Here is a 19,018-nt window from a genome sequence, read left to right on the forward strand (position 1 = left end):
ATCTTATTTAGAGACAGGGTCTTAATGAGTTGCTTGGGGATAAATTGCTGAGGCTGGCTTTGAACTTGCAATCCTCCTTTCTCAGCCTCCTGAACCACTGGGATTACAGGTGTGTGCCACTGCACCCGGTTTCCAGCTCTTAATTATTTATTTTGAGCCAGGGTCTTAGTTAAGTTGCTTAGGGTCTAAATTGCTGAGGCTGGCCCTGAACGTGAACCCTCCTGCCTCAGCCTCTCCAGTCACTGGGACTATAGGTGTGCACCATCTCACCCAGCTTGCCCTGTCTTTTCACAAGAGTACTGCTATATATTATGACTGGCTTCAAAAATAATATAAAGAAATAATGATAAAAAAATCCCAATTTGTCAAGGCAAAAAAAAAAAAAAAAAAAAAAGGTTTTGCTACTAATTAATAAAAAAACTTAGATTTGGGCCGGGGATATAGCTCAGTTGGTAGAGTGCTTGCCTTGTAAGCACAAGGCCCTGGGTTCAATCCCCAGCACCCCACAAAAACAAAACAAAACAAAACAAAACAAAAACCTTACATTAAAAAAAAAATCCCACTTGTTGAAAGAAAAATCTGCATATTTAAGGAAGTTGGCTAATCCTAAATAAGATTAAAAACCGAAGAAAAAGCAGGGTATGGTGGCACAGGCCTGTAATTCCAGTGATATGAAGGCTGATCTTAAGTTTGAAGCCAGCTTCAGCACTTAGTACAACTGTCTCAAAAACAAAACAAAACAAAACAAAACTGGGGATGTAGCTTGGTGGTGAAGTGCCTCTGGGTTCAAACCTCTCCAAAATAATCAAAACCCAAAAGAAAAATCACACTTAGTGCATAATAGTCTTACCTGTTAAATAACAAAGAGAGAAAATATTTTTCTTTTTTTTGGACTGGTGATTAAATCCAGGGATGCTTGGTTGCCACTAAGTTATATCCCCAGTCCTTTTTTGTTTTATATCTTGAGACAGGTCTTGAATTTTCAATTCTCCTGCCTCAGCCTCTCAAGCTGCAGGATTACAGGTAGGTACCACCACTCCCACTTGAAAAATAAATCTTGACAGAAAAATGATAGTTTCTATAGAATGACTGTGAACTTGTGATTAGAAACAATGAAGGCCAGAAGACAGTGTATCAAGGAGGCTGGAAGGCCTAAGAATAGGCATCTGGTTTAAACCTTAAGGAATGTAATTAATGATTTTTAACAGTATAAAGGAGGTTCTAAAACATGTGCTTGTTTCCACAGATGCAATGCTCATTTTGTTTAGATACTCACTTTAAGTTTTCTAATTCTTGTTTCCTCAATGGAGAAGAAGGTGGAGCTGCAATGAATTTATCTCCATCATGGCTTTTACTGCTGAAATAGAGACAGGCTCTTAATTATGAGAAGAAACAATAACATTTGTTTCCCTATCCCACTCCTATTGTTATGACAAAAGTATAAAAGTCAAAACATTGAAAATGCTTAGAAATTTGGTTATGAGGTTTTTTGAAGAAATTTAAGAAATTTGTTACATGTTAAAACTATGCTATATATACTGGTTCCTTTTCCCTAGTACAAAATACCACTTTTTAAAAAAATATTTAACTGAAAACGTCTCTTCTATATAAAGGAAATAACTTCAATATTTTGGCACATTTTTGATTTTCAGATTGTTTTTTATCAATATAGCAGAACCTAACTTGTTGATGGAGTAATGAAAAAACCTCAAAATTTTGTTTCAAATTTTCTACAAGAAACATTTTAAAATTATAATTAAAAAAATGCCAGGATGTGAGACAAGAATTTTATTAAAGGTACCAATATGTGTATAAAGCAAACTTTATACATATACATAATAGTGTTTGTTTTATTACTACTAGGTAAGCTCTTTCAATTTCTTTGGTGACATAATTTTTAACTTACACTATAAAACTAGAAACATTCTGGTGGACAGTGGCGTATAGTATGTTAAGAGAAAAGGCAGAGGATTAAAAAAATGAGAAATTTCAGAATTTAAGTTATTTATTATAATAAATATAAAGATGTAGTGTTCTAATAACCATGGTACTTCTTGCAAACATCACTACCAATGAAAAGCTATTCCCTTCCATTTTCTCTTTCAAAGATCTCCACTTAGCCTTCCCTTTATTTCTTTCTTCTAGAAATATTAGAAACATAATCTCCTTTGTTATGGTTTAAAACAGAATTTTGGAAATTCAAGCTGAAGACTTTGGGAATTTATCTAAAGGAAGTTAACTAAACAAATCCTGAAGGTATTTTGCCAAAGAAGGTGACAGGGATTACAATACCTGCAAGTTTCACTGCTCTCATTGCTTTCTGTGTTCCCTCCTAATTGACTGCTATTTTTAGACCCGTTTTCCTGCTTTGGATCTTGCTGTTCTTCAGGTAATAGCAACAAGGCATTTCTGAGACATATAGCTGCAAATTCCATACTGGCTACAGGAATGGCTGAAGACTGCCCATCACTTAAAAGAACAAAACCAAATTAGCCAAGTAGATAGCACAGAAATAGTAAGATTTTTCTATTATCAGGAGTAAAACCAATGAGTTGTTAGGGAAAACACTGTCCTCTTTTTTTTCCTTTTTTGGTTTTAGGGATCAAACCCAGGGGTATTTTACCATTGGGATATATTCCCAGTACTTTTTTTGAGACACTCCTTTCATTTTTTTGTCAAGGTTGGCCTCAAACTTTCAATCCTCCCTTTGCTTCTATGTGGAAAACCTGGATGCTGGGGATACAGCCCTGGAAAAACTTTTAAAAATAGTAAACAAACAAGCAAGCATCTACTTTTGCAAAGTCTTAATTACTTTAGAAATAACAGCAACTCCAACTGGGACCTTTATTCAAGATACTTCAAATTTATTATTTTTGGAGTTGTTGATGGATTACTTAATTATATGTAGTGCTGAGAATTGAACCCGGCACCTCACATGTGTTGGGCAGGCACTCTACCACTGAGCCACAACCCCATCGCCGGCCGCCCTTATCCTTTTTTGATAACCAGGGATTGAACCCAGGGGTCCTTTACTACTGAGTCCCAGTCCTTTTTATATTTCATTCAGAGACAGGGTCTTGTTGAGTTGCTCAGGGCCTCTCTAGGTTGCTGAGGTTGGTTTGAACTTGGGATCCTCCTGCCTCAGCTTGTTGAGCCACTGGGATTACAGGAGTGTGCCACTGTGCACAGAAAGTTATTCCTATTTTAAAAGCAGTTCAACTGAAGGATGCACATGTGAAAACTTCTAATATTGCTTTGGTTGCTTTATTTGTTAGTACATACTCCCGAGGAATTAGCTTTAAAGTATTTCCACCCCCCTCAGTGTCTGGGATGGAACCCAGGGTTTTGTACTTGCTAGTTAAGTGCTCTGCCACTGAGCTACAGCCTCAGCTCCTGAAAGTACTTGTTTTTTTGGAACTAGGGGATTGAACTAGGGGCTCTTAACCACTGAGCCACATCCCTAGGCCTTTTCATTTTTTGACAGGGTCTCACTAAGTTGCTGAGGCTGGCTTTGAACTTGTGATACTTCTGTCTCAGCTTTTGGAGTTGCTGGGATTACAGGCATGTGCCAGAGTGCCCAGAAATATTTGCAGTCTTTTTTTTTTTTTGGCAGTGCTGGGGATTGAACCCAGGGCCTTATGCATGTGAGGCAAGCACTCTTATCAACTGAGCGATATCCCCAATCTAATATTTGCATTCTTAAGGATTAAATAAGCCAGAGGCTGGGTTGCATGCCTGTAATCCCAACAATTCAGGAGGCTGAGGTAGGAGGATCTCAAGTTTGAGGCCAGCCTTGGCAACTTAGTGAGACCCTGGCTCAAAATGAAATAAAAAAGATTGGGAATTTTGCTCAGTGGTAGAGTACTTTGGGTTTAATTCCCAGTACCTGGGGTGTGTGTGTGTGTGTGTGTGTGTGTGTGTGTGTATGTCAACACAAATAAAGAAACAAACAAAACCCAACTAAATGAAAAGCATTACTGATACACAGAACTCTACGGCATCCATGGGGAATTAATTTCAGGGCCTAGTCCACATACCAAAATGTGTGCATGCTCAAGTCCTTTATATAAAATAGTGTGGTATTTGCATATAAACTATAGATATCCTCCCATATACTTTAAATAATCTCTAGAGTACTTATAATACCTAATACAATATAAATGCTATGCAAATAGTTATTATATTATATTGTCTGGGGATAATGACAAGAAAGGCTAGACTCAATCAGTATGGTTGCACTATTTTCCTTCTGAATATTTTTTTTTTCTTTCACAGTGCTGGAAATTGAACCCAGGGCCTTGGATAAGCTAGGCAAGCATTCCATTACTGAGCTATATCCCTAGCCCGCTTATGAATATTTTCAATCTGTGATTGGTTGAATCCATGGATGGGGAACTCACAGATGTGAAGGGCCAACAGTTATCATGGAACCAATCCCCCACCTTCACAGATATGGAAATGACTGTATGTAAAAAGAGATACCAAGATGCCCTCTTCTGGATATTCTGAATAATTGCCCTGAATAGACTAGTTTCTCACGGCATCAACAGTTTCAGCACCCAAGTATATAATATACCAAAAATCATAACAAGTTAGACAATGTTCATTATGAATCCATGTTTGGAGGACTGTTTATTTAAGTAGCAATAAAAACATACTTACAAAGTAGTTCCTCCTATAAAATAATAAGTCCTAAGCATACTTCTATACATAAGTACTTTATGTGAAATGGCATTAAATATGTACACTTTACAACTTACTTACTTGTATACTGTATTCTGTATGGACTGTGATGCCAGAACTATTTTACGATGATAGCCTTGACCAACGATAGACTGTACAATTCCCTTTTTGCTTGGAAGACCTTTAGTTTCTTGTTCAGAAGTCTAAAAAATACAATTATTTCAAATAAATGTAAGGCAATTATACGATTTATAAAAAATGATCAAATACTTTTCACAATTATTCTAAATTTAAATAACTTAAAGATCTGTTCTTAAGATCTGTCAATGAGGATGCTTTCTTTCTTTTTAATGGTGGTGCTGGGGATTGAACCCAGGGCCTTGTGCTTGATAGGCAAGCACTCTACTAACTGAGCTATATCCCCAGCCCCAATGAGGATGCTTTTGATGTTAAAGGAAATGTGTCTGGTATTAGAGAAAAAGAGTACAATCGGATGAAAACCTGTGATATGTACTATACTGTTAATATGAAATTTGAGGCAATTCAACAGAAAAAAGCCATTCAAGAATGACTTAAAATATTTATTTAGCATGGTGTGTTTAGAACATTCTACACCTCAGCAGCATGCTGCATGTTATGGGTACTTTGACATCCGAGTAAAGAAACAGTAAGTAAAAAAATACAGAGAAAAGGAAAAGGGAAAGAGTTCCACTTCCTAAAACAGATATCTTCCTTTTTAAATGGAAATATTAAATTGTTAACAACATATGAATCATAAGAGGCTATATACATGAAAGTTTACACGGGCACAATTCTTGCCTTCTAGGAAATTAAAATTCCTAAAACACAAAATCAGTAAATGTTTAAATTGAAAATAGTAAAAGTTACTTGCATACATATATAGTATTTTAGCAAGATATTATTTCACCAGAGGACTTTGAGAATGCCAATTATATTTATATTCTCTCTTCGCTCTAGTCTCTAACTTACCTTCAAAGGAAATCCCAACCAGTTGTCATATAAAATTGCCCAAATTCTCATACATAGAAACAAACTGGAACCAATCAATATGAACTTGCAGAACTAAACTCTGCCCTGCAGTCTTTTCTCTAAACAAATGTTTTATTGTTTCTCAGCAGTATTACAGTAAATTTATATAGCTGTACTTTTTTTTTTTTTTAATTTTTATTTTTATGGTAGTGGGGAATGAAGCCAAGGGGACATTCTCAACCCGGCACCCTTTTAATTTTGAGACAAATTTTTAAAAATTGAGGTTGGCCTCAAACTTGTGATCCTCCTGTCTCAGCCTCCTGTAACCCTCCTGGGATTATAGGCATGTACACTGCACGTGGCTCCATACATGACTTTTTAAATAAAATGGCTCCACTCTGAATTAATTTTGTGTATAGGTGGTGGTTAAGCAATATTAATGAAAAGAAAGAAAGAAAAAGTGGACATTCTAAATCATTACTAGACTCACATTCCAAATTCTTTTCCCAGTGGTGGTGATACCATTGACAATGACTCATCCATCCATACTCTTTACTGATGCCTAAAGTCACACAAACTGATTGGATGGCTGTATCTTAAGATGTAACTGGTGAAATCTGGCCTGTGATGGAATCAAACTAAAATCTCATGATAATAAACCGTATCTCCAATAACCAATCATCAGAAAGTATGACAGGTCAATTTTAATGTAAAAGGTTCACACACAATTATGACACTGGGAAGGTACTTTTTTTTTGGTCCTGGAAATTGAACTTAGGGGCACTTAATCACTGAGCCACATCCCCAACCCTTTGTTTTTGTATTTTATTTAGAGACATTGTAGCACCTCACTAAGTTGCTGAGGTTGGCTTTGAACTCCCAATCCTCCTGACTCAAACCGCTCGAACCACTGGGATTACCGGCATGTGCCACTGCACCCAGCAATTTTTTTTTTTTAATTTTAGATGTTGATAGACCTTTATTTTATTCACTTATTTATATGTGGTGCTAAGATTGGAACCCAGTGCCTCACACATGCTGGGCAAACACTCTACCACTGAGCCACAATCCCAATCCTCAGCTGTTTTTTGTCTAGAAGATTTTTCCTCATACTGCTCAGGTAAGCACAAACCCTGTCTTTGTCAAGAAGTCTGAAACAATAAATACCAAATAAAAAAAGGAAAAGTGACTTCCTTTTAACAATTAAGTTAGTTTAAATTTGTCAGGCATAGTTGCACACACCTGTAATACTAATAACTTGGGAGGCTGCATAGTGAGGCCCTAAGCAACTTGGCAGACCCTGTCTCAAAATAAAAAATCAAAAGCGCTGGGGAGTTGGTGCTAAGGGTAAGCACTCCTGGGTCCAATACTGGTTCCCCCCCAAAAAACAAACAAAAATCTTTTTTTTTTTTTTGCAGCGCTAGGGATTTGAACCTAGGGCCCTGTGCTTGCGAGGTAAGCACTCAACCAACTGAGCTATATCCCTAGCCCCAAAAATCTTGTTTAAAATTTTTCAGCAACTGCTTTGCTCAGCATTCCTTTGGCATGACTAAATAAAAACAAGTTTATGAAATTTTATTTGAAGTTTCTAATTTTCTTGTTGGGATTTTGTGCTGTGACTTTATTTAGTAGTGATTTGGGGATGATGTTTTTACCGTCTTCAGGTTTCCTCAAATCTTTGGTAGGAAGAGGAAAAATCAGCCAAACACAGAAAATTATTTTATTTTTGTAGTGCTGGGGACTGAACCCAGAGCCTTATTACATGCCAGGCAAGTGCTCTACTACTGAGTTATATCCCCACACAAGAAAATTATTTAGGCCAAGTTTCCTGGTAGCAACAGGCACTGTTTGTGTTCTGGCATCCACCAAGTAATAACAACCAAATATCACTTTTACCATTTTTTAAAAAATTAACAAATGGGCTGCAGTTGTGGCTCAGTGGTAGAGTGCATGCCCAGTATGTGTGAGCCCTGGGTTCAATCCTCAGCACCACATAAAAATAAAAAATAAAGGTTTTGTGTTCACCTACAACTAAAAAATATATATTAAAAAAAATTAACAAATTTAGCAGGTACGGTGGCATACATCAGTAATATCAGAGACTCAGGAGGTTGAGGTAGGAGGATAGCAAGTCCAAGTCTGTCCTCAGAAACTTAGCAAGACCCCTGTCTTAAAATAAAAAATAAAAAGGAATGGGGATGCAGCTCTGTGGTAAAGTGCCCTTGGGTTCAATTTCTAGTACCCAAAACCCCCAAAAACAAAACATGTTTAGAACTGTCTAGAAGATGATGGAGGACAAAGTTCTATGGTGCCTGATGAAATCCAGAGAATAAATATAATCCTACAAATACTAGTCATAAAAATAAGTAACTTAAAAAGAAAATATTAAACTTTACTATATTTCTCTAGTCCTAGAAACAAATATCTCCCTAATTTTCAGGAAGTGTACAAAGGGCCCTCGATACTTAGAATTCACAAATGGAATAAATAGAAAGGCAATTTCTGGAGATCCCCTTCTTTTTAAGAAGTATAAATTCTGACTAGAATTGTTGATCAGTTAATTTAAAAATCATCCAAGAGAATTGGAGAATATCATGCTAAGTAAAATAAGCCAAGCCCAAAAAACCAAAAGCTGAATGTATTCCCTGATAAGTGGAGAATGATATATAATGGGGGGTGGGGGATGGGAAATGAAATAATGGAGAAACTTTAGAATATATAGAAGGAAATGAGAGGGAGGGGGATATGAAAAATGGTGGAATGAGACAGACATCATTACCCTATGTACATGTATGATTACATGAATGGTGTGAATCTACATTGTGTACAACCATAGAAACGAAATTATGTACCCCATTTGTGTACAATGAATCAAAATGCAGTCTGTAAAAAATTAAAAGATAAATAAAAAAATAAAAATATTATCCAAGAGGCTGGGGTTGGTAGAGTGCTTGCCTAGCATGTGTGAGATACTGGGTTCAATTCTTAGTACCGCATATAAATAAAGGTCCATCAAGAACTAAAAAAAAAAAAACACTTTTTTTTTTTTTTTCGGTGCTGGGGATCGAACCCAGGGCCCTGTGCTTGCAAGGCAAGCACTTTACCAACTGAGCTATCTCCCCAGCCCAAAAAGCGAACACTTATAGCAAAAAAAAAAAAAAAAAAATATCCAATAAGAAAGTTAAAAAAAATTTTTTTAAAGCAACATACAATTAAATACATCATTAAAAACTTTCAAGGGCTGGGGTTGTGGCTCAGGGGTAGAATGCTTGTCTAGCATGTGTGAGGCACTGGGTTCAATTCTCATCCCCGCATATAAATAAATTAATGAAATAAAGGTCTGTCAACAACTATAAAAAAAAAAAACAAAAACCACCAAAAAAAAACCTTTCAAAGATACCACTGGTCTCTTCCTCTTTTGGTATACTCAAATCATAAACTACTTGAATATTCTGTGTGGCAGGCAAACATATACTTCTTCTTCTCCTTTTTTTTTTCATGGTGCTGGGGATTGGACTTAGGGCATTGTGCTTACAAGGCAAGCATGGTACCAACTGAACCATATCCCCAGTCTAGCAAACATATTTCTTTAAACCCCTTAGTTCTTAGTTCTTACAGCTGTTTTAGCTGTTTCTCAGAAAGAAAGTGTTTGCTTAGCAGAAGAGCCTCCATATCCTGTATTCCCCATGGCAAGCTTCAAGACATCACACCTTCCCAACCTTAACACACTCAAAGCATGTGAGGTGTGGGGTGGGGGAGGGTAGGATTTGGGGGGATACAAACATCTGGTTATTTTGATTCTGATATAACCTGTCCTTTCCCTACCTCCTACTAACTTTTCTCAACTTGAGATCTAAAAAGCATCCATTAACTTCCACGTGGAGATAATTACTATCACCATTTATTGAAATAGAAGTAAAATCCAAAGCAATGAAGGAAATGTGCAGTTTAATGTAGTTTGTTTTTGTGCAGGGTACTAGGGATTGAACCTAGGGGTACTCTACCACTGAACCACATCTCTAGCTCTTTTTATTCTGAGACAGGTTCTTGCTAAATTGCCAAGGTTGGCCCTGAACTTGTAATCCTCCTGCCTCAGTCTTCCAACTTGCTGGGATTATAGACATGTGCCACCAGGAAGTTGTCTCCACACTCTATTATCAATCCTTCTCTAATCACCTGGTACCCACAAAACATCATCACATCACCAGATGGCATAGCCTCACCCTAGCAGCTAGCAGATCTCTATTCCAACAAAAATGGCCTCTTCATGGGCTTCAACCCCTGAATGTTGCCAAACTTACCAAGAATCAGTGTCAACAAATGACTTTTAAAACAAAATTTCTCCCCAACTATTAAAAAGCAGTAGACTATCTTTACAAATTCAACAAAGGTTGAAGAGGAAATCAGGCTGGGCAAGGTGGCACATGCCTGTTATCCCATCTACTTGGCAGACAGGAGGATCACATGTTCAAGGATAGCCTCAACAATTTAGTGAGACCCTGTCTCAAAATTTAAAAATAAAAAAGGCTGGGGATGTAGCTCGATGGTAGAGTGCCCCTGGGTCCATCCCCAGTATCAAGGGAAAATAAATACATAAATAAATACATTTATTTTTTAAATTTTTTGGAAATGAGGTCTTACATGTTCTGAAGTATTTTTTTGCTTTCCATGTAACAAGTGTTGAGGAAGAGAAATGGGGGTTCAAAATGGCACCCAATAGCACTCACCCCCTTATTGGCAGCAATGCAGCACTCAGCCAGCCGTAGCCAAAGGCGGGGATTTGCATGGTAAACCTGAACAGCTTCAATCAGACACTCAAAGGCAGCAAGAGGCCTTCCAATGTGAAGAAGCTGAATTCCACAGTTGTACAGCAACTCATACCTCTTGTTGGTTAGTAACGTACACATGGGTCTTCCTGAAAATTTTTTGCCTAGTTGTAAAAATTTGATGAGAATAAATCATTAAAGTAACAGTTACATTGAAAACATTTATTCCACTAAGTACTTAAACACTACCATGTTTAATACAAATAACCTCTCACCAATGGGAGTTTCCATCCCCAACCCCATAAGTATTCTCTAGACTCATCTCAGTTGTCTAAGCTGGCAGGGTTAGAGATATCTCCACTCATGTGCCAGCTTCTCAGGCAGTAATACTCCAGGAAGGCAAAGATACAGAAACCACTCTCACTCCTTTGAACTTTATGGCACCTTTCCACATTTTCAAAGCTTATAAGAAGATTCTATTCCTTTTTAAATTTTATTTTCTGCTTTGTTAATCTTTTTATTACATGAATCACTTATTCAATGAATCAAAGTCAGTAATAAAATAAGAGCAGTCTGGGCATGGTGGCACCTGCCTGTAATTTCAATAATTTGGGAGGCTGAAGCAGGAGGATTCCAAATTCAAAGTCTGCCTCAGTAACTGAGTGAGACCATGTCTCAAAATAAAAAATAAAAAGGACTGGGGATGTGGCTCAGTGGTAAAGTACCTCTGATTCAATCCCCACTACTGAAAAATAAAAAAAATAATAAGAGCACTTGTCGTTTAAAATACATTTTCCATCAATTAAATAGGTTTTTATTATTTTAAGAAGTAGGTAATGGTTTGATTTTAAGCTATTCAGATCAAGAACCTATATACTATGAATATTAAAGGATAAATGTCAGGAATTTGCTTAAAGTTGTCAGTTATTTCTAATGGTATTCCATGTGAAACTCCACAAAGAACCTGTAATAAAGTTAGTTTGGGACAGTCAAGAGAATTAATTTTAGTGGGGTGTGGTGTGGCACACCTGTAATCCCAGGAGGCTGAGGAAGGAAGATCCTAAATATTAGGGCAGCATGGGCAATTTAGATCCTATCTCAAAAATAAGATTTAAAAAAAAAAAAAAAAAAAAAAAAAAAAAAAAAAGGTGGGGGGCACTGGGAATGTAGCTCAATGCTTATGTGTCTGCCTAGAATGCCTGAGGCAGTGGGTTCAATCTCCTGTGCTGCAAAAAAAAAAAAGAAAAAAAAAAGAACAACAACAACAAAAACCCACTTAATTTTGAGTACACAAATATAGTTTATATTACCATGCAGAATTACGGATTTTATATTCCATGAAAAACTGAAGGTAGCTTAGGTTTTTTTCTCTTTCTTTTTGTGTACTGGGGATAGAACCCAGGAACAGTCTACTGCTACTAAGCTACATCCTCAATGCCCCCACCCTCATGCTGCTTTTTTATTTTTACACTAAGTTGCCAAGGCTGCCTTGAATTTGTGATCCTCCTGCCTCAGCCTCCTCAATAGCTGTGTCACTGGGCTCAGTTTGTAACAAATTTTTTTAATTACTCCAAACACCTTGTTATTCAAAGTATAAGTATCTAATAAAAAGTCCCAGAGCCAAATTTGTTGAGCAGGATCAGTGTTACCTGTATGTGGGTCCACATAGCACATAACACATATTTTGACCAGATGCTAGCTCTTTAAATCAGTAGTAAGATACAAAATGTCCACCAGTGCCGGGCTCACCTGGATCAGTGCTACCTGCACTGAGTTGTGCACAGACATTGTCATTCTCCTGAAGAGCCTTCTTAAAGTAGAAAATTCCCAAATTGTGCTTGCTCATGGCAAAATGGATGCAACCGAGATTATTCCAGAACATGCATCTCAAGCATTCACCTGAGAAAAATACAAATAAATCTGTCTACAGAAAATATTTTACTCTTGATGTCCCTCACGAAAGAAGCAGGCTCACAGAGTATAAGTTAATTCTGTAATTCTATATTTGAAACTTAGGAAATACTTGAAAAGAAATTAAACTCCTTTTCTTTTTTTAGTACCAGGGTTTGAACCCAGAAGTGCTTTACCACTGAGTTACATCCCTGGCTCATTTTTAATTTTTATTTTGAGATAGGTTCTCCCTAAGTTGCTTAAGGCCTGGCTAAATTGCTACAGCTGACTTTGAACCTACAATCTTCCTGCCTTAGCCTTCCAAGTTGCTTAGGATTACAGGCATATACCACTGTGCCCAGCTTCCACTATTATTTTAATTCACATCTCTTTAAATAAACATGACTGTGACTGACCATCTTCTCATATGTTTGGTGGGCATTTGTATTTCTTCACCTGTACATTACCTAATCTTGTCTTTCACCTGGTTAAAAGTTTAGTTACAGATGTTTTCCCCATCACTTACCAGCTGACTTGCATGTTATAGAAACCTTCTGTCACATCTGTTTCAAATATTCCTGTCCACTTCTATTTGTCATGTTTTGTGACTGGTTCAATATGTATTGTTTGTTTTGAATCATAAAAAAGTTAAGCACTTTTATGTGATTAAAATCTCTAACAATATTTTCTAAACTCTATACTTCTTGTATGATATTGATTCAAGCACTCTCCACCACAAAATTAAACTATTCATCAAAGTTTTCTTCTCCTGTTTTTTATTTTTATATTTTAATCTTTGTCTCAATGAAGAATTACTTTGGTGTAATGAAAGTGATCCAAGTTTTAGTTTTCTTTTTCTAAATGGCTCCCCAAACATTCCAAGATAATTTGCTGAATAGTCCTTATCTTTTTTCTTAATCATACACCTGACCAGAATGACAAATTCATAATCAGGACATTTATTAGTTAACACTAAAAACTAAAGGCTGTCTTCTGGTATAGTTTTAAATTAAGAAACAACTATATATATGTATATATTTTACACACACACACACACACACACACACACGCACGCACGCACATTTTTTTTGGCGGGGGGTATTAGAGATTGAACCCAGGAACACTTAACCACTAAGTCACATCACCAGCCCTATTTATATTTTATTCAGAGACAGGGTCTCGCTAAGTTGCTTAGAGCCTCACTAAGTTGCTGAAGCTGGTTTTGAACTTGAGCTCCTCCTGCCTCAGCCTCCCGAGCCTCTGGGATTACAGGTGTATGACTCCTCACCTGGCAAGAAATAACAATATTTTAAAAAAGGAAAGGAAGCCAGGTGCAGTGATGCACATCTTAATCCCAGTGGCTCAGGAGGCTGAGACGGGAGGATCTCATGTTCAAGGCCAGCCTCAGCAATTTAGGGAGGCGCCCCAAAACTCTGTGAGACCCTGTCTCAAAATATAACAAAAAAAAGGGCTTGGGGAGATCCAAGATGGTGGACTAGAACGAGGCTGCATTCCTTGTCGCTCCGTAACGACGGATTCAAGCAGAGGATATCTGTTTCTCGGTGAGGCAGTTTTTGGTGCTTATCCATCCCCTGGTGTTTACCCCATTTGTCTGCTGTGATGACCTGCAATCTGCCAGCATATCGACGCCTTTTTTGAGAGCAGATTGCTCACTGTCAGGCGTCTACCATCCGCCATTTGCCTGCCTCTCGCCTGTCCATCGCCTACCTTACCCCATCCATCACCCAACGCTTGAGGTTCACCTCCTGATCGTCCAACAGCTGCCAGCAGACTGACCGCAGACCACCAGAGGAGCACCAGCTGCCTGCTGCTGCCTGGAAGTTCACTGTCACAGTACCTGCAGGTTTGATTACACGTGGCTGCCGCCATTTTGAGACAACAGCCAGGCCCTATAGGACCCCTGGCTGGACTGACTGAGCCCCGTCTCCAGGATCCTTCAGCCCGACCGATCACTCCCTGCCTCTGGGGCCCTCACATCGACTGACTGCTCCCTGCCACCAGGACCCCCAGACCAACTGACTGTGCCCTATCACCAGGAACCCAGACCGACTGATTGCACCCAGCCTCCAGTATCCCACAACTACACCAAACACACTGGACCTCCAGGACCCCTACCGGACCAACCGCACCCTGTCTCCAGGACCTCCAGCTGACCACGTCCACCCCTGAGCTGCAGCTCCCCATTTGCCAACACATTTCGAAGCCAGAGCGGCCATCTTGGATAATCCTGGAAGCCAAAGCTCCGATCCTCAGGTGGGGCAAATCCCATCCTGAGACTCCTGCTGGACGCTTGAAGCTCATTGTCAGGTACCTCTCATGCATCAGGCTACTGAATACTGGGAGGTTTCATAGTATATGACTGTTATACAGTAGATTTTCTTTTTTCTCCTTTTTAAAAAATTTAAGTTTTCATTTCTTTACTTTTCTTGCTTTCTTTTCCTTTTGTTTACCTGTTCCCTCAGAGTCTCTTTCTCCCTTTTTTGCATGCTAACATCTGATTTCTTTTGATTACACTCTCACCCTTTCTATTTTCTAGAACTTCTGTATATTCTTTTCTTATCCCATTAACAGCCATATTCTATATCCTTCTGCATCCTCTTTGTCCTCCATTAGAAACTGCAGACCTTATTGCAAACCTGTTTGTTTTACCGAAGATAACATTTGAACTCATTTTTAATTATGACAATTTTGTTATTGGCCCCACAGGGGCTATTTGGTCTACGATTGCATAGTGTCTGATTTGGGCACTGCTAATATTGATCTCCCCTTAAAGAAAGGGTTTTGGAAACCTATAGGGCCACTATAAGCCTATAAGGGGAAATCTGCAATACCCCAGATCTGCACTGCTGGAGGGGAAGATACATGAACAACATGAAAAAACAAGGGAAGAAAATGATCCAAACAAATCTAGATTCTACAGTAATAGAATCCAATGACAATACGTTAGAAGAAATGTCAGAAAAGAACTTCAGATTATACATGATTAAGATGATTCACAAAGCAAAGGAGGAGATAAGAGGGCAAATGCAGGCAATGGATGATAATACCAATAGCTGAAAGAGCACCTGCAGGAAGCAAAAGATCATTTCAAAAAAGAGATAGAGATTCTCAAAAAAAACCAAACGGAAATCCTTGAAATGAAAGAGACAATAAACCAAATAAAAAACTCAATGGAAAGCATCACCAACAGACTAGACCACTTGAAAGACAGAACCTCAGAAAATGAAGACAAAATATTTAATCTTGAATATAAAGTTGCAGAACAGAGAAGGTGGTAAGAAATCATGAACAGAATCTCCAAGAACTATGGGACATCATGAAAAGACCAAATTTAAGAATTATTGGGATTGAGGAAGGCACAGAGATGCAAACCAAAGGAATGAACAACCTATTCAATGAAATAATATCAGAAAAGTTCCCAAATCTGAAGAATGAAATGGAAAATCAAATACAAGAGGCTTACAGAACACCAAATGCACAGAATCACAACAGATCCACACCAAGGCACATTATAATGAAAATGCCTACCGTTCAAAATAAAGATAGGATTTTGAAGGCTGCGAGAGAAAAGCATCAGATTACATATAGGGGGAGACCAATACGGATAGCAGCCAACTTCTCAACCCAGACTCTAAAAGCTAGAAGGGCCTGGACCAACATATTTCAAGCTCTGAAAGAACATGGTTGCCAACCAAGAATCCTATACCCAGCAAAACTAACCTTCAGATTTGAAGATGAAATAAAATCCTTCCATGATAAACAAAAGTTAAAAGAATTTACAAATAGAAAGCCTGCACTACAGAATGTTCTCAAAATATTCCATGAGGAGGAAATGAAAAACAACAACGTAGGTCAGCAAAGGGAGGAACTACCTTAGAGAAAAACCACTCAAAGGAGAAACCAAGCCACCTTAAAAACCAAAAATAAGCCAAATGACTGGGAATACAAATCATTTCTCAATAATAACCCTGAATGTTAATGGCCTAAACTCATCAATCAAAAGACATAGACTGGCAGAATGGATTAAAAAGAAAGATCCAACAATATGCTGCCTGCAAGAAACTCATCTCATAGAAAAAGACATTCACAGACTAAAGGTGAAAGGATGGGAAAAAAACCTACCACGCACATGGACTCAGTAAAAAAGCGGGGGTTTCCATCCTTATATCAGATAAAGTGGACTTCAAGCCAAAGTTAGTCAGAAGGGATAAAGAAGGACATTTCATACTGCTTAAAGGAACCATAAATCAGGAAGACATAACGAAAGTAAATATTTATGCCCCAAACAATGGTGCATCCCTGTACATCAAACAAATCCTTCTCAATTTCAAGAATCACATAGACCACAACACAATAATTCTGGGCAACTCTAACGCACTGCTGTCACCACTAGATAGATCTTCCAAACAAAATCCAACCAAAGAAACCACAGAACTCAATAACACAATCAATAACCTAGACTTAATAGACATATATAGAATATTCCATCCATTAACGAGTGGATACACTTTCTTCTCAGCAGCACATGGAACCTTCTCAAAAATAGACCATGTGTTATGCCACAAAGCAGCCCTTAGGAAATGCAAAAAAATAGAGATATTGCCTTGTGTTCTATCAGATCATAATGAACTTAGAGTAGAAATCAATGACAAAATAAAAAAAGGAAATTACTCCAATACTTGGAGACTAAATAATATGCTATTGAATAAAACATGGATAACAAAAAACATCAGGGAGGAGATTAAAAAATTCTTAGAGGTCAATGAGAATGATGATACAACATATCAAAATCTCTGGGACACTATGAAAGCGGTACTAAGAGGAAAATTCATTGCATGGAACCCATTCCAGAAAAGAATGAAAAGTCAACAATTAAATGACCTAACATTACAGCTCAAAGCCCCAGAAAAAGAAGAACAGAACAACAGCAAAAGTAGTAGAAGACAGGAAATAATTAAAATCAGAGCTGAAATCAATGAAATTGAAACAAAGGAAACTATTCAAAAAATTGACATAAAAAAAAGTTGGTTCTTTGAGAAAGTAAACAAAATAAACCCTTAGCCACACTAACAAAGAAAAGGAGAGAGAAGACTCCAATTACTAAAATACATGATGCAAAAGGAAACATCATGACAGACACCACTGAGATACAGAACATAATGAGAAGCTACTTTGAAAATCTGTATCCCAACAAAATAGAAAGTACCGAAGACATCGACAAATTTCTAGAGACATATGCTCCTCCCAAACTGAACCAGGAGGACAAACACGATTTAAACAGATCAATATCAAGCAATGAAATAGAAGACGCCATTAAAAATCTACCATCCAAGAAAAGCCCAGGACCAGACAGATTCTCAGCTGAGTTCTAATAGACCTTCAAAGAAGAACTCATTCCAATACTTCTCAAAGTATTCCAGGAAATAGAAAAGGAGGGTACCCTACCGAACTCATTCTATGAAGCTCATATCACCCTCATATCCAAACCAGGAAAAGACACATCAAGGAAAGAAAATTTTAGACCAATATCCTTGATGAATATAGATGCAAAGATCCTTAACGAAATATTGGCAAACCGTATCCAAAAACATATTAAGAAAATTGTGCACCACGATCAAGTGGGGTTCATTCCTGGAATTCAAGGATGGTTCAACATCCGTAAATCAATAAACGTAATCCATCATGTCAATAGACTTAAGGATAAGAATCATATGGTTATTTCAATTGATGCCGAAAAAGCATTTGACAAAATACAACACCCCTTCATGCTCAAAACACTAGAAAAAATAGGGATAGTAGGAACATACCTGAACACTGTAAAGGCTATTTATGCTAAGCCCATGGCCAACATCATTCTTATGGAGAAAAACTGAAACCATTCCCTTTAAAAACGGGAAAAGACAGGGATGTCCTCTTTCACCACTTCTATTCAACATTGTCCTCGAAACTAGCCAGAGCAATTTGGCAGACTAAAGAAATTAAAGGGATACGAATAGGAAAAGAGGAACTTAAGCTGTCACTATTTGCTGATGACATGATTCTATATTTAGAGGATCCAAAAACTCCTCCAGAAAACTTCTAGACCTCATCAATGAATTCAGCAAAATAGCAGGCTATAAAATCAACACACATATACCTACAGCATTTTTATACGCAAGCGATGAAACAGTTGAAAGGGAAATGAGGAAAACAAGTCCATTTGCAATAGCCTCGAAAAAAAAAAAAAAATACTTGGGCATCAATCTAACCAAAGAGGTAAAAGATCTCTACAATGAAAACTACAAAACACTGAAGAAAGAAATTAAGGAAGACCTTAGAAGATGGAAAGATCTCCCATGTTCTTGGATAGGCAGAATTAATATTGTCAAAATGGCCATACTACCAAAAGTGCTATACAGATTCAATGCAATTCCAATTAAAATCCCAATGATGTACCTTACAGAAATAGAGCAAGCAATCTTGAAATTCATCTGGAAGAATAAGAAACCCAGAATAGCTAAAGCAATCCTTAGCAGGAAGAATGAAACAGGGGGTATCGCAATACCAGAACTTCAACTATACTACAAACAGTAACAAAACCAGCATGGTATTGGCACCAAAATAGACAGGTAGATCAATGGTACAGAATAGAGGACATGGACACAAACCCAAATAAATACAATTTTCTC

The 19,018-nt window shown here is 37.6% G+C and overlaps 1 protein-coding gene across 4 annotated transcripts in view; it reads right to left on the reverse strand.

The window, feature by feature from the left end:
• CNOT10 (CCR4-NOT transcription complex subunit 10) overlaps positions 1 to 19,018 on the reverse strand; it is a 71,253-nt gene that overhangs the window by 24,343 nt on the left and 27,892 nt on the right. For 3 of the 4 annotated variants that reach the window (XM_079113982.1, XM_079113985.1, XM_079113984.1), the window contains exons 9-13: positions 12,189 to 12,338; positions 10,401 to 10,603; positions 4,765 to 4,886; positions 2,293 to 2,469; positions 1,277 to 1,357 (exon numbers count right to left, since the gene is read on the reverse strand). In XM_079113982.1, the coding sequence (XP_078970108.1) occupies positions 1,277 to 1,357; positions 2,293 to 2,469; positions 4,765 to 4,886; positions 10,401 to 10,603; positions 12,189 to 12,338 (733 nt within the window). The remainder of the gene's footprint in view (positions 1 to 1,276; positions 1,358 to 2,292; positions 2,470 to 4,764; positions 4,887 to 10,400; positions 10,604 to 12,188; positions 12,339 to 19,018) is intronic. The other variant, XM_079113983.1, reaches the window with a different exon arrangement.

The sequence above is a fragment of the Sciurus vulgaris genome (assembly GCF_902686455.1).
Source record: "Sciurus vulgaris genome assembly, chromosome: 16".
Taxonomy (NCBI): domain Eukaryota; kingdom Metazoa; phylum Chordata; class Mammalia; order Rodentia; family Sciuridae; genus Sciurus; species Sciurus vulgaris.